At 36.1% G+C, this 24680-nt stretch overlaps 2 protein-coding genes across 2 annotated transcripts in view; one reads left to right on the top strand and one right to left on the bottom strand.

The window, feature by feature from the left end:
* Positions 1 to 23310, bottom strand: part of LOC111344158 (NBAS subunit of NRZ tethering complex) — a 48985-nt gene extending 25675 nt beyond the window's left edge. Inside the window, exons 1-27 of the mRNA XM_022951370.2 lie at positions 23205 to 23310; positions 20553 to 20622; positions 20300 to 20342; positions 19613 to 19696; positions 19292 to 19339; positions 18684 to 18727; positions 17581 to 17656; positions 16827 to 16884; positions 16616 to 16695; positions 15465 to 15521; positions 14558 to 14700; positions 13853 to 13956; positions 13568 to 13633; positions 12733 to 12861; positions 11734 to 11800; positions 11180 to 11226; positions 10873 to 10928; positions 9959 to 10049; positions 9193 to 9417; positions 8795 to 8850; positions 3916 to 3985; positions 3504 to 3629; positions 2842 to 3092; positions 2274 to 2457; positions 1741 to 1877; positions 1002 to 1163; positions 616 to 691 (exon numbers count right to left, since the gene is read on the bottom strand). Of these exons, the coding sequence (XP_022807105.2) occupies positions 616 to 691; positions 1002 to 1163; positions 1741 to 1877; positions 2274 to 2457; positions 2842 to 3092; positions 3504 to 3629; positions 3916 to 3985; positions 8795 to 8850; positions 9193 to 9417; positions 9959 to 10049; positions 10873 to 10928; positions 11180 to 11226; positions 11734 to 11800; positions 12733 to 12861; positions 13568 to 13633; positions 13853 to 13956; positions 14558 to 14700; positions 15465 to 15521; positions 16616 to 16695; positions 16827 to 16884; positions 17581 to 17656; positions 18684 to 18727; positions 19292 to 19339; positions 19613 to 19696; positions 20300 to 20342; positions 20553 to 20622; positions 23205 to 23285 (2631 nt within the window). The 5' untranslated portion in view covers positions 23286 to 23310. The remainder of the gene's footprint in view (positions 1 to 615; positions 692 to 1001; positions 1164 to 1740; positions 1878 to 2273; positions 2458 to 2841; positions 3093 to 3503; positions 3630 to 3915; positions 3986 to 8794; positions 8851 to 9192; positions 9418 to 9958; positions 10050 to 10872; positions 10929 to 11179; positions 11227 to 11733; positions 11801 to 12732; positions 12862 to 13567; positions 13634 to 13852; positions 13957 to 14557; positions 14701 to 15464; positions 15522 to 16615; positions 16696 to 16826; positions 16885 to 17580; positions 17657 to 18683; positions 18728 to 19291; positions 19340 to 19612; positions 19697 to 20299; positions 20343 to 20552; positions 20623 to 23204) is intronic.
* A 42-nt stretch (positions 23311 to 23352) lies between these two features.
* LOC111344164 (uncharacterized) overlaps positions 23353 to 24680 on the top strand; it is a 5415-nt gene continuing 4087 nt past the window's right edge. Inside the window, exons 1-2 of the mRNA XM_022951377.2 lie at positions 23353 to 23604; positions 24461 to 24680. The exon at positions 24461 to 24680 is cut by the window's right edge and continues 140 nt beyond it. Coding sequence (XP_022807112.2) covers positions 23523 to 23604; positions 24461 to 24680 — 302 coding nt within the window. The 5' untranslated portion in view covers positions 23353 to 23522. The remainder of the gene's footprint in view (positions 23605 to 24460) is intronic.

The raw sequence follows: 24680 nt of genomic DNA, 5'->3' as shown, positions 1-24680 counted from the left end.
GTTAAATTCCACCAACTTCCCCATTCCATTTATAATTATAATAATACATTAATGGTTAATAAATCTAGTTTTCAATAAGCTTCTCCTGACAGTGTTTACAAAATATTGTACCTGATCAAGAATAATCACCACAATATTCCAGATCATGTTCTAAAGAGCAACTAGCCTGGTTACTCTAGGGCTCAGTTGTTCAAAGGGTGTATAGTGCTGTCCAACCAACACACAACAACACACCCTTCAAACAACCAAGGCCTGTTGTTTTTCAACAATGGTACTCTAATGTTTCTTTGTTGATCCTGCCTTTGTCACTTAGCTCTATGTTATGACTTGAAAATTTACCCTTGGCATGCAACAGTGGAAAAGCATCCACTTGAAGTTTTTTTCATTTAAGGAAGCATGCACTCCAGAGAACTTTTGTTCTCTGGTTTGCACTTTATATTAAAAAAAATAACCTGTGCAAAAAGTGTCCTCTGGTAGAAGTTATTCCTTGAAAATAAAATGCAGTAGTTATTGACAAAAAAGTTGAGGGGGTGCTTTTGGCCCAAGCCTTTCAATCTTCTACATGTACTGTTAATAGTATAATTACAGCAGACCAGCTGCATGTATACTGTGTACCTGCTGGGAGCGATGTTCTATCTCACAAGCTCTATTTCTGTACCACTGAGTCACGACATCAGAAGTAAGTTTACACCTTAAACAGTTTGCAAAAGGAATTTTCAATTAGCTTTGAAAATTATCTGAGATTTCATTACCTTTAGGACATAAGAAATTGCCTTTGGGTGGAAAGAAACCAGGAAGACTGGGAAGCTGGAGTAGACCAAAAGAAAATCAAGACTTCTTATAAAGAAGCAGATGACACTAGCAACAGATAAACAGCTTGAAAAATTCAGGCTGAATTTTCCTAAGATGCGCAAGTCATAGAGTAGCTTTGTTAAATGATCTGGTCAAAACTTAAACATTTAGACACAGCAGATAATAAGGCAAACCACAAACACACCCACCTATACAGTTGCAAATCAGGGTTTTCAAGGTAAATAAATTCAGTGGAGTTGTCACTGTGGTCCCAACCAAAGATTTTTTTGCACTTTACATTCTCTACCCAATCTACATCTCTCCAAGACTTTTCATCCCATTCCAAAATTTCTGGATCCTCTGCTGGGAAACTACACAAAAACATTGCACTTTTAAAAACCAGAAAAGCTGTCCCTGTTTGGGAGGGGAACCTATGCTGCTCCTCAAGTGGGTGCAAACATTCCAAACAAAAGTTAGCCCAAATGAATGCATTAGAAAGTTTCTTTCATTAGATTAGGGCATATTCACAACTTTGCAGCATCTTGGTGTAAACTGTATCAGGTGAATGTAAGACTCTTTCCTTAACATCAAGCTAAAAAAGATCATCAGAGATGCTACACTGTAAGTCATACAAACTACCATTAAGTTTATTAACCCAAGATGTGAATGTCAATTCTTCCCTTCCCCTGCACATTTCATTGTAAATTGTTACAAGGATTTGGTGTTGGATCAAGATAACAACTTTCACCTGACAAGTTTGAGTATTCTCAATTGCTGTTTGCTAGATAATGTATGATTATTAGAGGGACACATTATATGAATTATGTTTATCACTGTCTTCTGGAAGTTAAAGGGTTAAAGCTGGTCCCATTCTCTGTAATGAGAGGCAACAACAATGTTGATGATGATGACAGATATACACAATATTCATCTTTCAAGAGTACTCACCCTGCTTCTGGAAGAAGAGTGCTGTACTCAAATGGAGGAATTGTCTCATCAAAGTTAGAAAGAATAGCAAGCCTGTGGGGAATTGTCTCTTTGCCATGATAAGTGAAGATAACATCTAATGCTTCCCAATTTCCCTCCTACAGTAATAGAAAAATCACAAAGACTGTTACACTTCAGCAGTCACAATGGCAGAGCTTCAAATACTGTAAAAGTATTTCTAACACTTTGAAACTGACTGCTTAAAAACATTATCAATGAACATCAGAGTACATAATTGAAGCACATTATACAAACAATACCCATAAACTACTAAGCAAACAAAATTGTTATTGGATGAGCTCAAGCCAGGCTGTTGACTACTTTCCAAGCAGTTATTCCCTGACCTTCCCCAAAAGAAAGTACACAACATTGTTGTGCTGTTCTGTTAATGATGAACATCTTTGCTATGGGGGTGGGAAAGGGAAAAAGTGAGGAAATGGCAATATTCAAGTTGAATTTAGTGTTTCCATACTTTTTCCTTTCCTTCAACATACCCTGGCATACTCCACAGCAGCTTGCAAAATGTTCAACTCTCTAAATCTCTCAAAGAAAGTGTGGCAATATTCCTCATGAGCCATATGAACTCCTCCCAAAATAACCTCATAAGTTGAAAGGCGGTCAAGGTATTGAAGAAGCTTCAGGCGATACATGCAGATGCCTCTTTGTTCCAGGTTGAAACTGATTTATGTATATAATTATAAAAAAAAAAAATTGCAAAGTGTCACACACTGAAAGAATAATTTTAATTGATGTCCACATTGTTGTGGTAAACATCAAATCAACAGAGGTTTAGTATGGTCTGTACTCTTGTCTACAGTGGTTAAGTGTGGTCTGTACTCTTATTAACAACAATTTTCATCATCACAGTGGTAAAATATTTGCTCAAACACTGTCAATTATGTTAAGTATACAATGGATAAGTTTAAAGGAAGAGGTACATGGGTGTCACAAATTTACGAATTCAAAGCGGTTGACTTAAAAGCTATCAGGATTTAAGGCCTATAACCTTCTCCTTTAATAAGTACAATTCATGAAGCATTTCACCCCCTTTATGTTGTATACCTTTCAAATTCAAGAAACTCTTCAACCTCCTTCAGTTTCTTTTCCTTTTTCTCATTATTGTCTTCACCTTCTTCATCCTTCTTTGTTTTTATTATAAATGGCAGAGGACCCTTTTCACCACCCAAAGCTTTCACCACCTTAACATCTGTTCCATGAAGACCATACAGCAGCAACTGCTTTGCTGCCTCATATGTTTCTGGGACTCTCACCACACACTCATTAAGAACCCACAAACGATTCTTCACTTTACTCTACAATGAACACAAAATATTTTGAGTCACCAGATGGTCTGTTGAAATTGAAAATGGTTTCCACAGCCATTTCTAATAAAATTTCAAAAACTAATATTATCTCAGCTTCCATGGCATGATAATGTTCTCTGATTATTTTGTGATATCTTTTTCCTAGTAAAAAACGGATAGCATGAACAAATAGCGAGGAAATTAAGATGGCAACAACTTAAAAAGCAAGGCCTTGGATGGAATCCATCCAGCTAAAAGAAGTTTGGTGGTCATGGAAACACCTTGCACTGCTATTGGGAAGAGAAAATGAAAATTTATCGTTGCACTCCTTGATTTGAAAGGCAAGACTGGAAAACGGCAGAGTTGACAAGGGTCTTAGGCTTATCATAGTTCTGCATGGCCTGTTCTTGCATCACCCACCAAATAATCATGAATTGAAGCTACTGAGACAGGGGATTTCCTCCATTGCTTCTGATAAACCAAGTCACTGTCAAGTCCATAAGTTTGTGCAAGAACAAGAGCTTCACCATACTCCTCAAGCTCAATCTGAAATCAATAAAAGAAATCTGAGAATTAATTAAAAGCTAACCCTGCAAGAACCTTCCAAACATTTCAAATCAAAAAATAATATCTTCTTACTAACTGAGCACCAGGGCTTTTGAATACTAGTTGAGGTCCTGGCAGTACAGACCAAGTATGAGTGAGCACGGTTCATACAAAACTACTGTCAGGGCCGGTAAGGATCCAGCAAGTGAGGTTATTAAGTATTTTTATTTCATGGCAGTCAGACCAAATTTATTTATTTTGAATTTCCTAGTGTTCTATCAATCACCTTCCTGGCATATAGTTCCTCTGGTGTTGTTGACCTTAAACACACAAGTCGATATGTCCTCTGAAGCACTCTAAAAAAAAAATTGTGAAAATTAAGAGCCCATGACTGTAAATATCGAGAATTGCTGGCCAGGCTGAAAAAATCGAAAATTCTGATAATATGCCTGGAAAACCCTTTTAGGGAGATATATTAGAAAAAAATATTTCAAAGTTTCAAAAATCAAATGTTTCTGAGAAAATGGGGAAAAACGAACATTCGGGCTTTTGCCCAATTAATTATGCAAAAAAATACAGTAAAATTTAGCAACTTTAATGTGCTAGTACTGAAGGAGGATGTTTCGTAAGAAATCGGGGATGTTTTTACTTGAAAATATAATTCATTTGATTTTTATTTATAGCACTTTTAGGAGCTTTGGTTTAATTTTAAAATTTACATGATTTTTCAAAAAAGTACTCTAAAACACTTGTTGCAAAAAGCGCAAATTCGAGCAACTTCAAGCCTTCAAAACGCATCTTGGTACGCAAGCAATCATGTCAAACTGCATGCTAGCACAAAGTTTGGTTCTTACACTAAAAGTATATGAAATAAAAAATTTGGGTAACTCAGAAAAGTGACTGCAAAATAAAGGAGTTTGCAACGCACTGTGGCCAAGGTCATGAATTTGCATGATGCAAATCAGTTCTAGAAATCGTACTTGAGAGCTACGAAGTAAACAAGGTAGTTAAAGATGGTTAAAAAAATTCTTTGATATGGAAATGATATGAAATTATACAAAAAAAAATCCATAGACATTGCTGAAGAGGGCTGTAAATTGAGGTGTAGATACGAAATTTTCTGTTAATTTGAATTGCAGAAGACTTTGTTATTGTTGACTCGCTATTTCAACAGCACTACCTACACCTAACTATAGATAAGGGTCACTGTATTGTTCACAATTTTTGTTGACTAGGTATTTATTATTGACATTATTCTTAGTTGAGTAGCTACATTTTCTACAACTGCGATAATATTACTTTTGAAATATCTTGGATATCTTGAAAATTGTTGTGCGAGTAAACAAAGTCACGCAACACCGCAAGCTTCTGCTGTGTAGTTTTTCACCTCAAGATAATAGCCCAACTATTTTTTATGCTATTTACTCTTATCTTTTTCGGAAAAAATGGCCACATTTCTGTCATAAAACTTGATAAAAAGGACTTATGTCACGGTAACAATTATACCATGTTGCAGTCTGGGCGATAATTCTCTATGATGTAATCACCGTCTTTTTCTTAAAGTAAACACATGCGAGGTTTTTCATAGAGCATAAAAAGAAAATGATGTCATTCTGTAGCTTTGGTTCTCTTCTGGGGGGGGAGGGGGCTTTTGGTGTAAGTTCTGGTACTCGTGTAGTGATGTTAGACAGTCCTGGGGAACGCGAAACTGTTCCCCCACGTAACAGAAGATTAATGACATCAGTAAACTGAACAACTTCAGATTTTATCCCGTTGGAATGAGGGTGTGGCAGACATTTGATGGGGGCCCCGGCAAATGCATCTCCTTGGAAGTAACAAATGGTAAACATTACGTTACATTCTCAATCCAGTTTCTAGCTATAATGCAGCATGATCTCTCTTTAGTTTGAGACTGAAAAATTCAGCGAGGGAAAGCTTGAAATCAAGATCACTTGAAAACATCAAACCTGGCACCAGTTTTTGTTATAAAAATATATTTCAAGTTTTTTTTATTTTGAACGCTATACTGGAAATAGAAACTTTTACTTCATTTAGGCAGCAGTGCACAAGCTGTACCTGACGCTATTTTTGCTGTGTGAAATGCACCAAATCATGATCTCACTCTGGATAATGTTTAGGTGTGTTTGATTTTGTCGTTAATCTTTCGTGTTATTATTTTCCACAGAACACCGTCACCAAAATATTCCCTCGGAGAATTTAAAGAGATCGCTCCAAAGAGAAAACTTAAAGAGCCTACTAAAACTTACACAATGGATCCGCTGAAGAAGAGGACTATAGCTGTGCCGCGAAAGGCGATGATCAAGTGCCATGCCCAAAAGAGGGCAGCAGGCATAGTTTCCAAAGGCACTCTTCTCTGGAAAAGCATCTCACGTTCGGAACATGCACAAACTGAGATGTTTGAAAGGAAGACACTTCTCGATAAAGCGAAGGTTAAATATGCCACAAGGCTCGAGGAAGGTTCAAGTTCCATGTCAACTATTCCTCTACCTCCTGAAACCTGTCATCGTAGCACTGGATATGTGAAACCGTCTGAATTAAAGGCTTCGCTTTAAAACAAGTTAAGAAAGCTTACCTGTTTAACGAAAAGCAACGAGAATATCTGATTGCTAGATTTACCATCAGACAAGAAAGTGGCAAAAAGGTCAACGCAGAAATGGTTGCAACAGAAATGAGAAGAGCAAAGGGATCAAAAGGGGAGCGCTTGTTCAGTGTCTCTGAGTTTTTGACAACTCAACAAGTAGCTTCATTTTTTTCAGAATGGCAGCAAAAGTGAAACTGCAGACAGCCCCCTGCACACAGGCTGTAACTGGGCAAGATCTGGTTGCTATGGAGGAAGAATTTAATTTGTCAAATGCTAAGGAGTCTATTTTTGAGCAGTTAAATGTAACCTGGGGTTGATCAGAGAAAAAAGACATCTTACATCGCTCTGCTCGAAGACCTTGTTAGATGCGGCTCATGCAGTGCAATTCAAAAGGCAAATGGCAAAAGGCTGCTTCAAAAAATTGAGTTTTATATGAACGTTGATATAAAACGGGGGCCATGGAACATATTTTGGATCGGAAGAGCTATTGTAGTTCCCGCGTAGTGCGAGCTCATTGACACCAACTTATCTATGAGGGTCCTGGGGCCTCCCCTCTGAGGAGAGCCTCCTTTTGTCTGTTTCTTAGTACGCCTTTCTTACAGTGCAGAAAGACTGCTAGATAGGGTGTCCTGAGATATGCTCCACCCTGTAAATTTTGAAATCTAGAGCTTCTGAAATCACCAGAAATGAGCTTCAGTCCTACGAAGAATTTGACAATTTTTTTTTATTACAAAGATTAAAATAAATGATAATGATAATAATAAATTGTTCTTAGTGGGGCTACAGCCCACTCAACCTCAAAGCTCCACGCTCCCCGTATTAAAGGAGCAAACCAGAAATGAAGAAATCCCCTTCGAACCGCAGTCAGCCTGGAGTCAAATAGGATCAGGCCGGCGGGATGTTGTTCGATAAAAACTCATAAAAGAATTTATACAAATAATTTAAAACGAGATATATAGGACTGGATGCTTTAGAATGGAGTTTTGACGAAAAAAAGGATCGTGTCCGCTTTACTCTGCAACTTCATCTTTGATCCAACGTGACAATTGTCACGCAATTGAAACAATTTGCTTTTCGTCAAGACAGTATTGAGATATGAAACAAAAAACACATTGGCTTAAAAAAGAATTAAACGCTATAAAATACTGGTCTTTATTCTTGTACATTTTATGTTGAAGCCGTCAAAAGAGCCCTTCCTATACCAGAACTGTTTGGCCGTACGATTTTTACAACTGATTTGCATCATGCAAATTCGTGACCTCTAGCCCCAGTGCCTCGCAAAGCTTTATGTTTTGCCAGCGCGTTTCTGCATTACCCAAATTTTTTATTACATATTATTTTAGTATAAGGACCAAACTTCGTGCCGGCATGTAGCTTGACATGATGCCACACATACCAAGACACGTTTGGAAGGTTTGAAGTTGGTCGATTTTCGCTTTTTGCAACAAGCGTTTGACAGCACTTTGTTAAAAAAATCATGTGAATTTTAAAATTAAACCAAAGCTCCTTAAAATGCCACAAATAAAAGTCAAATTAATTATACTTTGAAGTAAAAACACCCCAGATTTCTTAAGAAACATCCTCCTTCAGTACTAGCACACTAAAGTTGCTCAATTTTACTGTACTTTTTGCATAATTAATTGGGTAAAGACCTGAATTTTCGTTTTCCCCATTCCCTCGGCCACATTTGATTTTTCAAACTTTGAAATATTTTTTTTGAATACATCTCCCTAAAAGGATTTTCCAGGCAAATTATCAGAATTTTCAATTCTTTTAGCCTGGCCAGCAATTCTCGATATTTACCGTCACGGCCTCTTAAGGAACTTTCAAATCATAAATGAAAGCCTCGTAATAAATTTCATTTTCAATAATATGTTACTTCTGAATGGGTTCAGACAAAAGATAACTATGAATACAGGGGCTTCAATATACAAGGGCTCCAAAATTTGTCATCTGTTATCCGAGATTAACAACATTAAGGTAAGGATCTAACTTCCATTAGTCACAGACTGTGCAGTTTTTGTCATCTACTTCAAACGTCATTGAAACCCTTGGGCCTGTAATTAACCAAGGCCAGGTCAACGTTTTGAAATAAACCCAGAAATAAAGAGCCTGGGGAGAATACCTGGAATTACTTTAAACATATCTTGATTATATTACTCACTGGTGATTATCAGAGCAACTGCATTTTCTATCATTTTACCTGTTTCCTCTTTTAAAACATCAAGAACTCGCCCAAAAGCCACTTTGAAAATTAGTTTGAAGATGAGTATAATTATCCCCTTGTGCTGGTGATTATATAGAGATATGACATAATTCTTGACCAATCAGACGGTGCAGATTTCTATTATCACCAGAGCAATTGTACAACTAAAGAATAAGGCAGTGTTCCTACTAGATACAACAAAATTGGCTTGAATGTTCAAAATTACACATTGACTATGGAAACAACAGCCACCTATACATTTCTGGAGGTCCTTCGTTAACTATTCTAAGTTTGAGATATGATCAAACTTAGGCAAGACAAAATGACATTTGTTTTTGGAAAATCCCCTGAACATACCTTCGTATCTTCACAGGCTGCTGAAACCTTTCACTTTCAGTTAGGAAAAACAGGACCTAAAAAGGAAAAATTAGCAGTTTTAACACACTATTGCACAATTAACCTAAAAGAATACTGAGAATAAACAATTAAAGACATCAGTTAGATTAAAGTCAAGATTAAAACAACACAGTATATGCATCTTTTAAATCAGAGAGGTTTCTTCAGACAGTTAACCAAGGCATCAAAGTAAGCTGATCAATGTTGTTTTGTATATATTTTCCATGTCTATTACATCACCTATAAACTTAAGTTCATTTTCTTACTCTTGAACCCAATGATGACAAAAATGTTGTCAAAATGTAGTTCAAATATTACTTAACATTTAGAAATTTAAGAGAGTAGAATTTAAAAATAACCTGATTGGTAAAATGTTTTGTTCTTGACATGAAAGTTGTTTCCTCGTCATCATCCTCATCACTTTCTGACTTGCCGTCTTCCTTTCTTGACATGAAGGTTGTTTCCTCGTCATCATCCTCATCACTTTCTGACTTGCTGTCTCTCCCTTCAAACTGATCACCATGATCATCTCCATCATTATTGAGTAAAATCTTTGACTGCAGGCTCTTGATTTTATTTTCACACTGAAGTAAAAGTAAACTTCCCCATTACTTTTAAGCTACCAAAAAGGTATCTTTTCAAGAATTTAAACTCCTTGGTAATTTTCAAGTCTTATTGCTTTCAATTGACTAATTCAAGAACAGAAAAAAAAGGTACAATTTTACTTTACTTGCTGAAGACAAGAAGAAACAGTCTTCAACATATGGCAACAGGCAATTCATGCTGTTGCAGGTACAGATTAGGTAATTCTGTGTACAGTGTGGCAGTGAGTCTGAGCAAATTGTAAAATATTCCTCTGCCCAACCTTCTCGCATCTTCAAGTTACTTTTATCCTGTCATCCTCCATTTTTCTCTCCAGTCAGTAGCCATGTTGATGACTAGTGTTACCTATCTCTTGCACTGACTGGTCACTCCAGGCTACTGAACAATTCAGACACCTATCACCCATTCATGATCTTTACAAAGTTGTTTTATAACAGTGAGGAAGAGTGAGATGGTTTGTTAGATAATGAACTGATCATTATGATTGCACTTAATAACTAATCCTTGTTGTTATAGCTTTACCTCAAGAATGAGGAATCCTTTATCATGAGCAGCAGTAATGCGAGACCACGGCTCACACATTTCTGGGTGGCTGCCAAGTAAGTTATAAAGACTGCAAATGGAGAAAAAGGGCAAATCGTTTAAAAAAAGTTTAACAAAACCAAATTGTAAGTCATCTTGAATTTAGCTGTAGCTTTCTCTGAACACTTATGTTTGTGAACAGTGTCAAGAGGGCTGAAAGGTAACAATGGGAGATTTATCTATCAATTAAATCAACTCTCTTATAAAGAGAGCCTGAGGCCTGAGGCTTCAATACCTAAAACTACAGTTTGGGTAAGATCTCATGTAAATAACTGGCCCAAAAAGTCTAAACATTTCTAATACAGTGAAGACATATCGCTTTGACCTCCCAATGTCACAATCAAATGTTCATAGGTTGATGGTTATGACTTTATGGAAAACTATACCAATGTTACAATGGCAATCAAGACCTTCCAAAAACTGCTCAAATGTAATCCATAATCCTAGCTTCTTGACAAAGGAATCAGAGATTAATTATGGCAAACTTTTCCTTCAGATGATTGACCTTCTACAGCTACTTTAAGATCTGCACATCACCTTGATTTTTTGCAAAACTTAAAGACATTATCAAGGAAATGTTCACCAATTCTCACAACTATTCACCACCACCCCCCCCCCCCCCCGCCCCTAACAAAGTACCACTAATCGCTATTTTCTGTGAGTGGTACCTGGTGCTTCATGTGAAGGGAAATGGGGAGAGGAGATTGAACATATCCTATGGATACATCTTGTAAATTCCCATATACAACCTTTCCTTTAAATTTTGGCTTAGTTTGTATGTCTCATGCAATATTGATGGACTTTATTGGACTTCACATTTCATTGTGAAGCCCCAATATTTTTTTCTCACATACCTCTTTTCCACAGAGGAAACAGTAAGAGCCCCAATACTGTGGGACAAAATTAAGGCCTGGTGAGGAAAAAAATTAGAGTTTGACACAGCTGGGAGAACATTCTGGCAAAAAAGGAGGGGAAGCTTAAGATTATTAGATAAATTTTGAAAGATGTCAATCTCCCCGAAAAACTATTCAATTCCCAGAAACAAGATTTCTGACATCTCTTTTCAGGTCACAGTTATCCATTCCACCATGGACAGCCATTTATGAAAAATTTTGTTGATCCAGACCACTGATAATGTACTGAATCTATGACAAATGTCACCTCCTCTGTCCACCAATTGACATCAATTAATCCATAGAAAGATGAATCTGATAATAAAAAATAAATAAAATAATGTTATATGAGATTAACCCTTTCACCCTTGAGATTGTGTTCAATAATTCTCCTTTCTGCCTGCTATGCAATTCTTATGATGTTTGTTTGGAGATATATATAGGCCAGTATAAGCCAGAATTTTTTTCAGCCTTTAATTTTCCCTGCTGTATATATTTAATAAGTAGCATTCATTATTGCAGAGATCACTCAAATTCATTTATTAATCTGCAGTTCACAAATATGATATTCATATATTCATAGTCATTTATAATCATAAATACATAGTAATATAACACTCTCTTGTGATATATACCAACGAATATCCCATCTGTTTTCCATTTCCCTTATGGAGGTTCCAAAGTATCCCAGTAAAAAGCATTGCATAACAAGCATGAAATTTGTTCAAATACATTTTAAAATACTTGAAGTACATGTTCACTCTGAAGGATGTGAGTCGGTAAAAGCTCTTCACCTATCATGCTGCCTTAAAGATAACTAACCCTTGTTAGAATCCAGTGGTTTTGACACTGGAAAGACAGGATGTTCTTCATGATTCTTGACTGAGGGCTGCCAGAAGAAACATATTGCCTTAACCTTTTACAGCCTAACATTAGTGAGCATATTCTCCATACTGTTCTCTATAAAATTCCCTGAGGTGGTGACGAGGAGAATTTGTTTACCAATCAAGAATTCCTTTGTTTAGCGATCATTTCCTTTTTGCTCATGAACTTAATCTGTGATTCAGGGATGACACTGTTAAGGAAAAATTAGATTCTAGTCACTCACAGGGGTCAAAAGGGTGCTGAACAAACTGAATATAACCAGTATTGTGTACCAGTTAACTGTTTGATAAAATATATTTTAAATTAAGAGGTAGTAACTGTTTAGAAAGTGAATGACCTTTCTTTCATTTCCTTCAAGGGTAAACATTATCATTGATCATAATTTGTATCATGAAAATAAAAAGTTAATCTCTGCTTGAGTTCCACAGCATAAAAAAGGTTTGTTAAGTTTTGCATTGCAAAGTACAACAAAAATAAATTGAAAAAAAAAATTATTAATATTAATATAGGAAAACTTTAAGAGAAGTAGGTTAGGTAGGAACATTGACTAAAAAAGCAAATGAAAATGCCCAGCCAATTTCTTGACAATTTTGTTGTTTTATTGTAATGTTGTGAAAGGTTGATACAGTGAGCTTACAAGCAAAGCTAAATGGCATGAAGCAACTAAAACCATCACTGCTTCTCCCTAAAACTTAAAATCATTCCATCATATAGTTACTTCCCCTATCTCATTAAGATTACCTATGACCTTGTTGTAACCCTTTTCTTCTCCAGGGGAGGGGGGGGAGTACTATAATGACACTTGAGTGTCTTGCCCAAGAATACAAAACAATAATACAGTCAGGGTTCAAATCTACACTTTGTGATTCAGTCCAGTTCACTAGCCACTATTCCATCAGATCCCCTCCAACATTGTTAGGTCATCTAAAAAAGTACCTGTTCATCTTTGGTCCACATTCTCTGACATCTGAGTGAAGGTACTTGCCACAAAGACAGAGTTCCTGACAAGTGTAATGCAGCCAGCTTGGTGCCATCTGGAGACAGGGACATGTAAACCACACCATCCTAAACAAGGGAAAGATCAAAATCAAATGAGGAGCTTAGACAGTGCAGCTCTCAGAATAAGGTATAAGGTATTCAGTGTCGTGTTAAGAGTAAGACCTTGACTGCCATAAACAAAGGAGTCTAGGCAAGATAATACACGAGAGTCCAGTTAAAAACTTTTTTCTGTAATACATATTATACTGTTCAAATCACAACTGAACTGGAATGAATAAAGGAGGTAAGTTTCTAAAGAAACTGTGGTGCTGCATTGGTGGGGGTAACAAGGTGATTTGGTTATATCAACTAAGTTGAAATTGTAAATTGGCCACCGTAATGAAAGAGTTAAAAAGCTGATGTTTTGAACATTAGCCCTTCATCAGAGCAAATGGCAAAGGGCTGATGCTCGAAACATCAGCTTTTAACTCTTTACGATGGCTAATTTACAATTTCAACTTAGTTGATCCAACCAAATTAGCTGGATTGACACATGCAATTGCTGCATACCTACACAAAGTATGTACGCTCTTTAGTAGATGGTGTGTACATGAAACTCACATTTCTGGGGAATTTTTAGGACAAGTTCACACGGAGCAATGGTGTAAATTGCTATTTTGGTGGTGTTTTGGCTGATTACATATTTTCAAGGAGTTTTGTTTATATCTACAATGAACTCACACATCATAAAACAAAACAAAAACAAAAAAACAATACAAAAGGGGTTTCTCACCTGTCTGTCATTTCCTGGATTAAGCAGTGGGAGACTTCTAAGTTTATTTAGTATCCCAGAACCAAACTGAAAATCAAACAAAATATATAAATTAAAGTTAAGAATAAAAAATACTCTAAATCAAAGTTCATTTGATAATAAATATTAGAAGAATAAAACTATGATGTTTCGAAGTAATCTTGACTCCATTATCAAGTAGGGGTGTTATCAAATGTATTTCGAAAGTTCTCTTATTAAAAATCAAAGTTCACCAAATAAGTGAAACTGATAGAGGAAAATAGTTACTTTCATCAAAGCTGTGCCTTCATCTTCAATGAGATTAAAATGGGGAAATCCTGAGAGAATCCTCCAAGAAGTCAAACCATAGAGAGAAGCTGGACAAAGCTCATCTGCAGTAAAAAAAAAAAACAAAAACAAAAGAAAATTAGGACAAAATTCACCAAACAAAAATTTGACTAAACACATTGAGTTCTGCTCTAAAGAAAGACATTCCTTTTCTAGTTATCTAGTTACTAGGTCACTAAGAAAACATGTTCATCACCTCTACGAGTCAACCCTTAAACCCTAAGAGTGATCAGCATCAAATTTCTCCCTACAGCACCACCACCGAGTCATTCATTAAGATTGTGAGAATAAAGGAAATGATCACCAACCTAAGTAGCTTTGATTGTCAAACCAATTACCTTTGATGTTACCAAAGGAAATGTATAGAGAAGTACATGAACAATATAGCTACTGATATTAGGTTATAAGAGGTTCAATGGAATTATTTTTCTTAGAATGTGGAGGGAGTTTCAATTATTTCAATTTCTGTTCACAATTATAGCTTTCAAAAGTGTTTGATACCCACATCCTTTGTCTATGGAGTGTGGAAACACCCACTTCTCAAGCAAAAAATATATAAAACAAACAAGTCTACCACCATGGCCAGAAGTCCAAGCAAGAAACTCTTATTGAAAAACCTGCAATTTTCTTTCCACATCAACAAACCTCCTGAAGCTCTCTGTCCTTGACTTGTTAGACTACCAAGTATCAACAGGCTGTGTTTAGGATGGTAAACAACACTGCATACTCCATGAGGAAGAATGTTGGCAAAGGAGAAGCTGTAGTTCTTTTGAAAGCCATTTGTTGCACTGAAAAATAGTGAAAAAAAATACTTAAAAATAACATTAATTTGAAATTTAAATTTTAACTGGGAACCTAGTATATGTCACTCAAAAACCAATCGATTTGATGTTACTTTTGAGCCAGACTTTTTTTCCAGAAAAGCTGGAAAACAGGTAATATTAAGTGTGTGCGGGTTGTTTCAGCTTCTTTGACTCTCAAAACCCTTGCTGCCAATTTCAGGCCTTGACACTAACAGTAGCCAACTAGCTGCAGACTAGTAGAAATTCAGTTTTGGCTAGTGGTTTTCAATTTCCACCAGCCAGTTTGGCTAGTAATCAAACTGAAATTGTTGTGACATCTAAGTTGTCACCAGCCACTTGGCTAGTTAGTTGAAAAGTTACTGTCGGGCCCTGAATTTCCTGTTTTGTCTTTTTTTCTGAATCATGGAAACAGTTCTATCCTCCATACATGTAATTACAAGACAGATCAGGTACGATAGCATGTAGGGTCCCAAGCGGGGACCATAAATTGCTGATTTTCAGGGAAGGAAAAGGTACTGTTGGGCCACATTACACTTTCCTTAGAGCAAACCCAACACAATAGCTGCTTTGAAGGCTTGCATAATTATAATCATCTAAGTAATGTATACATGTTAATGTGGTTAAGTCTTATCTCAGTACAAGTGACTTTTTGATAACTTGTCTCAGGTAAATGCATATCCCAAAGAGGTCACAAGAACATGACATCATAAAGCTGAGTAAATAACAACATTATGAGACCTCTGTAATACCTGACCAGGTAGTTGTTCAGTGTACCGCTGAAATTTATCACCAAGAGCTCTGCAGACCTATGAAGGATGTTTTCACTTGAAGCAAATCAGTAAATCAAAAGTGCTAGGTAAATAAATTTCTTTCTGCTTTGAAACAAGCCATTGAAGTGCTGACCAAGATAGGTTTTGCATTTACTGGTTTTTAATAAGCTTCAAAACGCCGTTGATAACAACTCAAATTTATTTCAATCTATTTCAAAATGGAACATAACAAAATGGAAGTTCAGACATTCTCCTTAAAATTCATCTTTGACAATTAAAAAGAAGCAGTAAACTTATTGTTCCACAATAACTTTTCAAATTTTCTTTTTGTAGTACAGAGTTCCTATCTCTCAAAACAAGAAAAGCTAGAGGGGGCTTATATCACAAGAGGGTGGGGGCATAATTGGATTATTTTATTATTTTTTTTTTTATAGGTAGATGGGCCTAAAGCCAGGGGATTTATTTATTCATTAGCTTTGTCGACAGGCAGGGACTCCACAACAGCTTACACCAATTACTGTAGGCCCAGTACACAGGCCAGACCACATCACAGAAGTCTCGTGAGTGCGTTATCTGACATCCCCTGCCTAACCAAGTTAACTAATTAATAAAGGCTGATAGTTTCAAAAGAAACTGTTTGGGGCTGCGTCAGTGGGAGTAACGAAATAATTTGGATATATCAACAAAGTTCAAATGGTAAATTGGCCACTGTAATGATTACAAAAGCTGACGTTTCGAGCATTAGCCCTTCGTCGGAGCGAATGATGAAGGGCTAACGCTCGAAACGTCAGCTTTTGTAATCATTACGGTGGCCAATTTACCATTTCAACTTTGTTGATATATCAAAATTAACTAATTAATAGATACAGGAGACAGGACCTACAATTTATTCGTCCTTATCCGAGAAGACTAGAATGTCTAATTATCCATTTCATGATATTATAGGAAAGTAGCACATTCTCCTCAGTTACTTTAAGACCTTGAGTGTTTGTCTGGCCGGGGCTCAAACTCTTGACCTCCCACACAACAGTCCAGCACTCTAACCAACTGAGTTAACCGGAAGAGAAGTTTGCAAATGGAAGTTTACAGTGTGTCAGATCAAATCCCAAAATTCATAATCAACAGCTTACCACTGTGAGCTGTGTTTATGTTCAATAAAAACAAGTCCAGTGATGCTATCACTGAGATCTGAGGGAATGGTCCTAAGGGTCTAGAATAAATAACAAAATATGAAGTCAGTGATTGGATATTGTCTCATAAACAAAATTAATTTAAACTACTGATACACGACTTTGACAAATAAAATTACACAAAAATAAAACAAAACTTTGTGTTGGTTACCTTAGGAATTGTGAAGAGAAGTTCTCCAGCAAGGGCAAAAACAACTATGTCCCCAGAGCTGAACAAAAAAAATTCAATTGTTAATTGTTACCCTAAGTGGACTGAACATAGTGAAATATAGGTTTACGTTTACAATTCTCAAACTAGTGTGATTTTGATTGATTCTGTTTTTTTCATGATCTGAGAAAAAGGTACTAAGGATCACACCAAGGAAATTTTTTTAGCAAGAAGGGAGCGTAGCAGGCTTGCAAGGGGGTGCTCATACAGTTACCAGTTGCCCATACTATAGAATGGTCTAAAGGGGAAAGTTTTGAAAAAAATCTGTGGTGCTGGGTTGGTGGAAGGGTAATTACAAGATAACTTAGTTTTATCAATGGTCTAGTTTTTACTGGGAATTTAAACATTCCACAAAAGGCTAAAAGAACAAGTATGGCTAGAAAAGAGAACTCTGCAAACACAGGGATATACAAACAACAATTATTTCCTTAACGGAAAAGAAACGGCTCCCTCTCTCACTCATGGCATTGATCTGTTGGAAACATAAGGACTATAAAACTGGGAAAAGAAACAATTTCTTAGTTTCTAAATTTTAAGAAAGTAAAGGGAGGGGAGGCATTTATTTATAATTGTTACCCAAGAGGTGGTTACTCATCTGGGAAGGGTGCATCATAGAATGTGGATAATTATTCATTCAAGGAAATAAAATAATTTTTGTGATGAGGAAAAAAGTTCACCAGTGCAAAATTATATCCACCTGTAAGAACAAGCTAGCATAAAACAATCTTCACTCCAAGCCAGCTTTCTCCACTGTGGACAGTCGTCTTCCTCGACTTAAAAAATAAATAGATTATAACATTAAGTGCTAAGTTGGCTGCAGCCAGCAGTTAGACAAACCAGTTTCATACATTAATTGTGGCAGTCAGTGAAAAAACCCAGACAGCCCCCTGCAGCACCTGGGATTTTTCATCAATCACTACAATCAGTTAAAAAAAAATCCTCCATATCTGAAATATCGGATATTGGGGGTTTTAATTCTAAGTATTTAACTATGGGAGGGTCCCCTATACCCCTTGTAATGCTTAGTCACAGAACAATATTTGTCCTTTTCATGCATCACAAATAATATCAAAAATTCTTTCACGTTCATGTGAAATTTTAGATGACCATGTTTCACATAAAAACAAAAAAACCAAATTCATGAATTGAATTTTCACTTTTTCTCGTCTTGACCAGTCTTGGGTGACAAAAGATAAATGTATTGTCTCACTGCATTGTCTTATTTGTTCAAGGACTACTAGTGGTCTGTTTTATGACTTTTATGGATCTACATTAAGTCCCAAGTCAATAAAGTACTAAGCACAGCTGCTCAATAACACTACATACATTTCGAAAACCATTAAAAAGCCAGGAATTCATCACGCAAAACAAAATGGTTTAATTGTGATCAGCTCTCCATTCACAATACATGTTAAAATAAAACAGTAACTCATCAGTAAATCTGACCAGCCTTTTCCAAATCAATAAAAAACTCCACTTTCAACCATGTGTATTGATTGATATGCAGTATTGATTAGAAAAAGCAACACAGGACAGGTCCCATAAAACTTGCTATGTACAGTTATTGTACAGCCACTTCAGCTCAGCAAAAATATTCAACAGGGCTTGACACTAACAAGTAGCCAACTAGCCCCAGACTAGTAGACATTCAGTTTTGGCTGGTGGTTTTTTATTTACACAAACTAGTCTGGCTAGTAAACAAACTGAAATTGTCACTTGGCTAGTAGGTTGAAAAGTTAGTGTCGAGCCCTGCATAACCACAGCTCCTGAATGACAGCTTTGCATATATGGTATACCTACCCGTGCATTTTGCAATAACTGATTCAAAGTCATCTATAAATGATCTGCATAAAATGATACACAGAATATTAGATTAAGTGATTAACTACATTTGGTTGCCCTCCATTAACCTTTTCACTCCCAATATCTCATTAATAATTCTCTTAACTGTCTGCTACACAATTCTTGTGAGGTTAGTTCAGAGAATTTGATATGGATCAACTTCTTTTCAATATAAGATTAGGCCAAGTGTATGTAACCTTTCACTCTCCTAAGTGATTAACATGTAACTTCTCCCTATAATATCCATACACTATCCAGCAAACAGGTGGTGAGAATACTCAAACTTATCAGGTAGAAGTTGATATCTTGATCTAACACAAAATCCTCATAACTAATTTACAAGAAAAATGTTAAGCAGGCAGAGGGGAGAATTGACAGTCAGATCTTAGAAGATAAGAGTTAATTTTACCACCCTTGCTTTTACATTTCTGTGATTAAATCTACAGGATATTCACGACTGGGAGTTTCATTTATGTGAAGCCAATTGCATTTAGATTTATTCACCTAATTAATATCTCACTTGCCCCAATACTATACAAAAATGAAAAATGAACTAGAAAAGTTACCTAATCTCAATGCAACTTTCTTGAAGTACTGCAAGGAGCTTTCCATCACTAGATAAAATACAAAATTTATTAAGAAAATCATTCAGTAAACCATTAAGGTTGTTGTTCATATTGACTAAAAGCTCAAAGTTCTCTCTGGATTTTATCTTAGTCAAATCATAGTCAAAATTAATACTAATAAATAAATATAAAGTATTATCCACATTGATAAAATGAAACCAAATTCAATATTTTCAAGAAGAGAATTGATCGACCTAAGAAATTTACCACTATCAACATAGTGGAAAATTGTTATGAGCTTGTTTACTTCTTGAAAATTACCTGGATAGAGCAAACTGCCAGTTGAGTGAGCTGCTTACAATTTTGTAGAGCTGTGTTGGAAGCCCCAATATCTGATTACTCCCACTGAAATTAAATTAAGGGTGAATATACAGTTAGCTGTTCACATAATTATAGGACTTAGTAATCATTTTGGACCAAAATGATGTCAAAATAATTTGATTATTTTGTAATTTCCTTTGTTCTAGAATGATATATTAATTTTACAGTCTTTAAACAAACAGGAGTCCAAAGCAAGCCAGCTAAAATCATTTGATCTTCAAATCACTTAAACCACAACATATACAAGTATAATTCCATACACAAATTTTATCAGGTTTAAAAACAACTCACACTTTATTAAGTTTTCAAGTTTTCTATCAAAATTCTCTGAAGTATCAAAATATCCATTGCAAACTCACTTCTCAACCAAAACCAATAATTATACATAATTTGTAATTTACAACCACATAACAACATAAGAATTCTAGTTAGCTTCGAAAGAAAGTTCTACATAAGGTTACACTCAGTTGATAATAAATAAAATTATAATTTCAGAGTGGAAAAGCAAAAATAACTTTGTTGATTTTGATTATCAATTTAGGAGATTTCATGATAATTTTTGGGCAGAATCTACTTGTTATAATCAAAATGTTATTTCTGTTACAAACAAAACAAAGTCTTCATTACCTAACAGTGTACTGAATGCCTCTCACCAACCACCAAAAGGAATCTGGAGTAACAATCAAAACAAAATCACTAATCAGTACTTTACTCAAAAGTACCAAGTTATAAAAACACATGTGCAACCAGATTTAACCTAGTGTCAAAAGGCAAACCCTCGGCAGACTGAGCCTGAGTGCACAAGAAATCTAACATTTACAGTGTATACCAGTGGTCCAACTCATATAAAACAATATTGATGCAAGTAAAACATCCATACTTTGTGCAACTGTCAAGAATTTCTTGGGTAGTGATCCTCTCAGCTGACCAATATCAAACCCAGTCTTGTTCTGAAAGACAAATGGAAAGATTGCAATGCCCTCATACTTTATAGCAAGGTTCTATTGTCCACACCTTACAAACCATTTATGTTTTTTCCAGACATAATGAGTTCAAGAATTCTATCATTCAAGTCTACTGCAAGTAAGCCATATCCAAGTTTAGAGACAATAAGATTTTAGAGTGGTTTACCAATATTTGCTGAACTTTTTGTTATATTCAATTTGTTACAAATGATCTAATAAGCTGTACTATTATACATGACACTAATTGAGAAAAATCTGATTGGTTGAGAGCATTCAATAAATTCACAATGGCATGTGAAGTTGACATGATAAATGTAATATCTACAGCAGATATTTGGTTATCATGTCCAGTTCAAAGTCTTCCTAGTTTCCAAGCCCCTCTTCCATGAATTGTTCTCAAACTTTTGTAAACTCAGAGAGAAATGTCTTTTTAGCAGACTGTTTAAAAAATGTGTTATAAAAGCAATTAATGAATTGTTTCTGTGCACGATATCATAAATTGTCAAACCTTGTCTGTGTTACCTGCCTCAGCCTTTGGCTTTGGCAGATAACTCACAACTCGGTTTTGATAATTCATGATATCATCCTCAACGTCACACAAATAGCTACTTAGGATCTGTTGGAGGACAGATGCATAGTTGATGTCAGTATTAATTCCATGTATGAAAGTAATCGTGGAGGCGCAGTGGCCTCGTGGTTAGTGCGCTCGACTCCGGATCGAGTGGTCCGGGTTCGAGCCCTGGCCGGGACATTGTGTTGTGTTCTTAGGCAAGACACTTTACTCTCACAGTGCCTCTCTTCACCCAGGTGTATAAATGGGTACCAGCAATTTAATGCTGGGGGTAACCCTGCGATGGACTAGCATCCCATCCAGGGGGGAGTAGAAATACTCCTAGTCGCTTCGTGCTACAGAAACCAGAGTTAAGCACCGGCTTAATGGGCCACTAGGCTCGTAAACAGACTTTGCTTGCGAAAGTGATCGATCCTCACAATAATGAAGCCTACTTATGTTCAAGTGGAAATAAGGCCTAAAAAGAGACTTCCAGGCCTGTACGTGATTTGAACCCATGACCTTTGCAATACCAGTGCAGTGCTCTACCAAATGAGGTAACAAGCCAAGTGGGAGCCATGTTGCTTCATATTAAACCCTGAGAAGTGATAAATCGATGAATTTGAATATATACAAGTCATATACATGTGTACTGTGGTTTCATGAGGGGGGCTTTAGGATTTTCGGTTTTGTGGTTTTGATTGTTTTTTGGATCGGTTTTTCAGTTTTTGGGCCAAAAAGGTTCGGTTTTCCAGTTTTGATGTTTAGAGCGGTTTGCGGATTTTACGTGTTTTTGCATTTGGTTTTGGTTTTCACAAAGACTGATGCGGTTTTCGGTTTTTCCTTTTTGACCCCTTCAAAGGTGAAAATGTAGCGGTTTTGTCAGGTTTGCATGCGGTTTGCAGTTTTGTTGCCTTTTTTGTTGGTTTTTCGGTTTTGGAGGTTTTTTTCTCTGGTTTTGCAGTTTCCCGGAGGTCCCAATGCCCCCCCTCTTTCATGAACCAACACAATGACCGCTACCTCATAAGTGGGGTTGATTACCACGAGGATCACTTTCATACATTTCATAAAACAGCAGTACATATGTGCGACTTTCATATATTCAAATTCATTAAAATAGATTCCATGTTGCTGTGGTTTTGTACAGTAACAGATCACAGAAGAATATAGTCAGAACATTAGTCACGCACTTGACTGCAACTTGTGTGCTATTTTTTTTGTCTAACCACATTTTGATGACATCTGTGATTTCTTACTGAAAAGGAAATGTAACATAGAATCTATTTGTTAATAAACCCATTCCAAAATAGTGGCTTAAAATTACATCCCTTTTGCACTTAAAAACCTACACGGTCAGCTGTCTAAAAAGAGATCTGGGGTGCAAGGAAGGACTCTACAGAGCACTGCAAAACTTGGTGATATATTGTGCATGCAAAGCCTTTCCCAGCTACATGGAAAGCTAGCTAATATAATCAGATGACAGGAACTCATCTGTCCACGGTTGCAGTACTTTACCTCAGTTTTACAGCTGCGCCATGCTACAAGTCTAAAATGCAATTTGAGCTCTAACACGAATATCAAATTGGCTATATACACTTCACTTTAATCTGACAGCAGATATGTTAATTGATAAAAATTTACTTGGAGAACTACTAAACAGCTAATCATGAAGATGTGACCACATTCCAAAACAGCAGCCACGATAATTTTTTGTTTTGATTTCATTAACTCATGTCTGAATCGAAACAGAAACTTGGTCAAAAAATTTTCAGTAGCCCCATGGAAATAAACCAATAAATATAAGAGAATTAAGATGTATGACATACATCTTCGAGGTCTTAGGTATACCTAGTTAAAATTTTATAACATCGTGAGCTTGCGACCTGGCTACTATGCCACGTAATCTTAACTGGACTTGCCACAACTCAAGCAAAGACACGAGTCTTTCAGAACAGAAATAAAAATCCTCTAGAAATTCAAAAGCTATAAAAATAAAAATAATAAAATAAAAACTAACCAAAATTTCTGCTCCAAGGGACCATTCAGCCCGAATAAAGACATCGTACAGAATATGGTCATTTGTGGCCCCAGCAGCCATGTTTAATAAAGTTCTCCGTGAGGAGTATGGTAACTAAATCTTAATTGGCTATGATAAGTCACGTGGGATGCTGCCATAAAAACCGCCATCTTTGAAATCAAAAACAAAACTGTAGTCCCTTTGAATGTCCTTGAGTGACGTTGCGATTGGAGGTCAATTATACTTCAAGCAAATTTGAAATAACTTCCAATATTATCTTGTATATAGCTACTGCACTGTTTAAGAGTGAAGCTATCAATGGCGACAGAAGCAATTTTCAGGCCGCATGTCGATCAAGAAAATCCAAACCCTCTGAACTTCAAAGGAGGAAATGCGTCAGGTACATGTTCCACAACTTCTACGTCTAAAATTTGATTGTCGAAGTTTGATTTTCCTTTCGTATGTGGAAAATTATTGGGCGAAACATTTCACGAAAAAAGACTGTTTAAATGTACAAGTGACCGCTATTAGGCGAAACTCAAACTCGAGTAAAACCTTTGTGAACTTTCTTGCCTTTAATTTTACATTTACATGTTATTAGGTCGGTAAAATCATCAACATATAACACCAACCGTAAAAATAAAGCAAATAAAGAAAGAAAGAAAATAAGTAAATGAATAAAATACAATTATTTCGATGTTGAAAATAAAAATTAAATTACGAAAAATATCTAAGCTATATACAACTATCATTCAAGAAGGCTGATAACCTATGTTTAAAAGTTTCTAAGGAAGTTGACGAAACAATGGTCTCAGGGAGGCAGTTCCAGTCTTTTATAGCTCTTGGGAAGAAGGAAAATTTGAAAACGTCTTTACTCGCATATGGCACGCGAAATTTAAATTGATGGCTTCCCCATTACCCATTTTGTTTACATTACTTACTACTTTAACCCTATACACCCTAATATCAGCATGCATATTCTCCATACTATTCTCCCTGCATCACAGGTGCTGAAATTGAGAATTTTTTGAACAAACGAGAGCAGGTTTTTTAGTTTGTGATCATTTCTTTTCTTCTCGTGACCTTTATTTGTTATCCAGGGGTGATATTGTAAGGAGAAATTAGATGATAGTCACTCTTAGAGGTTTAAAGGTTAATAAAAATTCTGTTATACTTTACTGCCAGAAATAGTCACCCATTTAGATTGAAACAATGGAAATTATATATCCTGATGTTGCAATTACTTTACCACACAGGGAGAAAATTTGGAGCTACAAAATCCTTTAAGTCCAGCAACGTTCCCATAACAACTCCACGACGTGCTCTGGGAGATGTAGGAAACACCCTTAGGCCAGCTGCTACAAATTCAAGAAAAGGACTTGCTTTAAAACCAAACAAGCTCATTGGAAAGACACCTACGACAAAGATTTTTCAAGATCATACTCGGACGCCATCAGCCAAAGGAAAACTGCTCTT

This window comes from Stylophora pistillata, chromosome 4, assembly GCF_964205215.1.
Source record: "Stylophora pistillata chromosome 4, jaStyPist1.2, whole genome shotgun sequence".
Classification (NCBI taxonomy): Eukaryota; Metazoa; Cnidaria; class Anthozoa; order Scleractinia; family Pocilloporidae; genus Stylophora; species Stylophora pistillata.
This window is presented reverse-complemented; position numbering and strand designations above follow the sequence as displayed.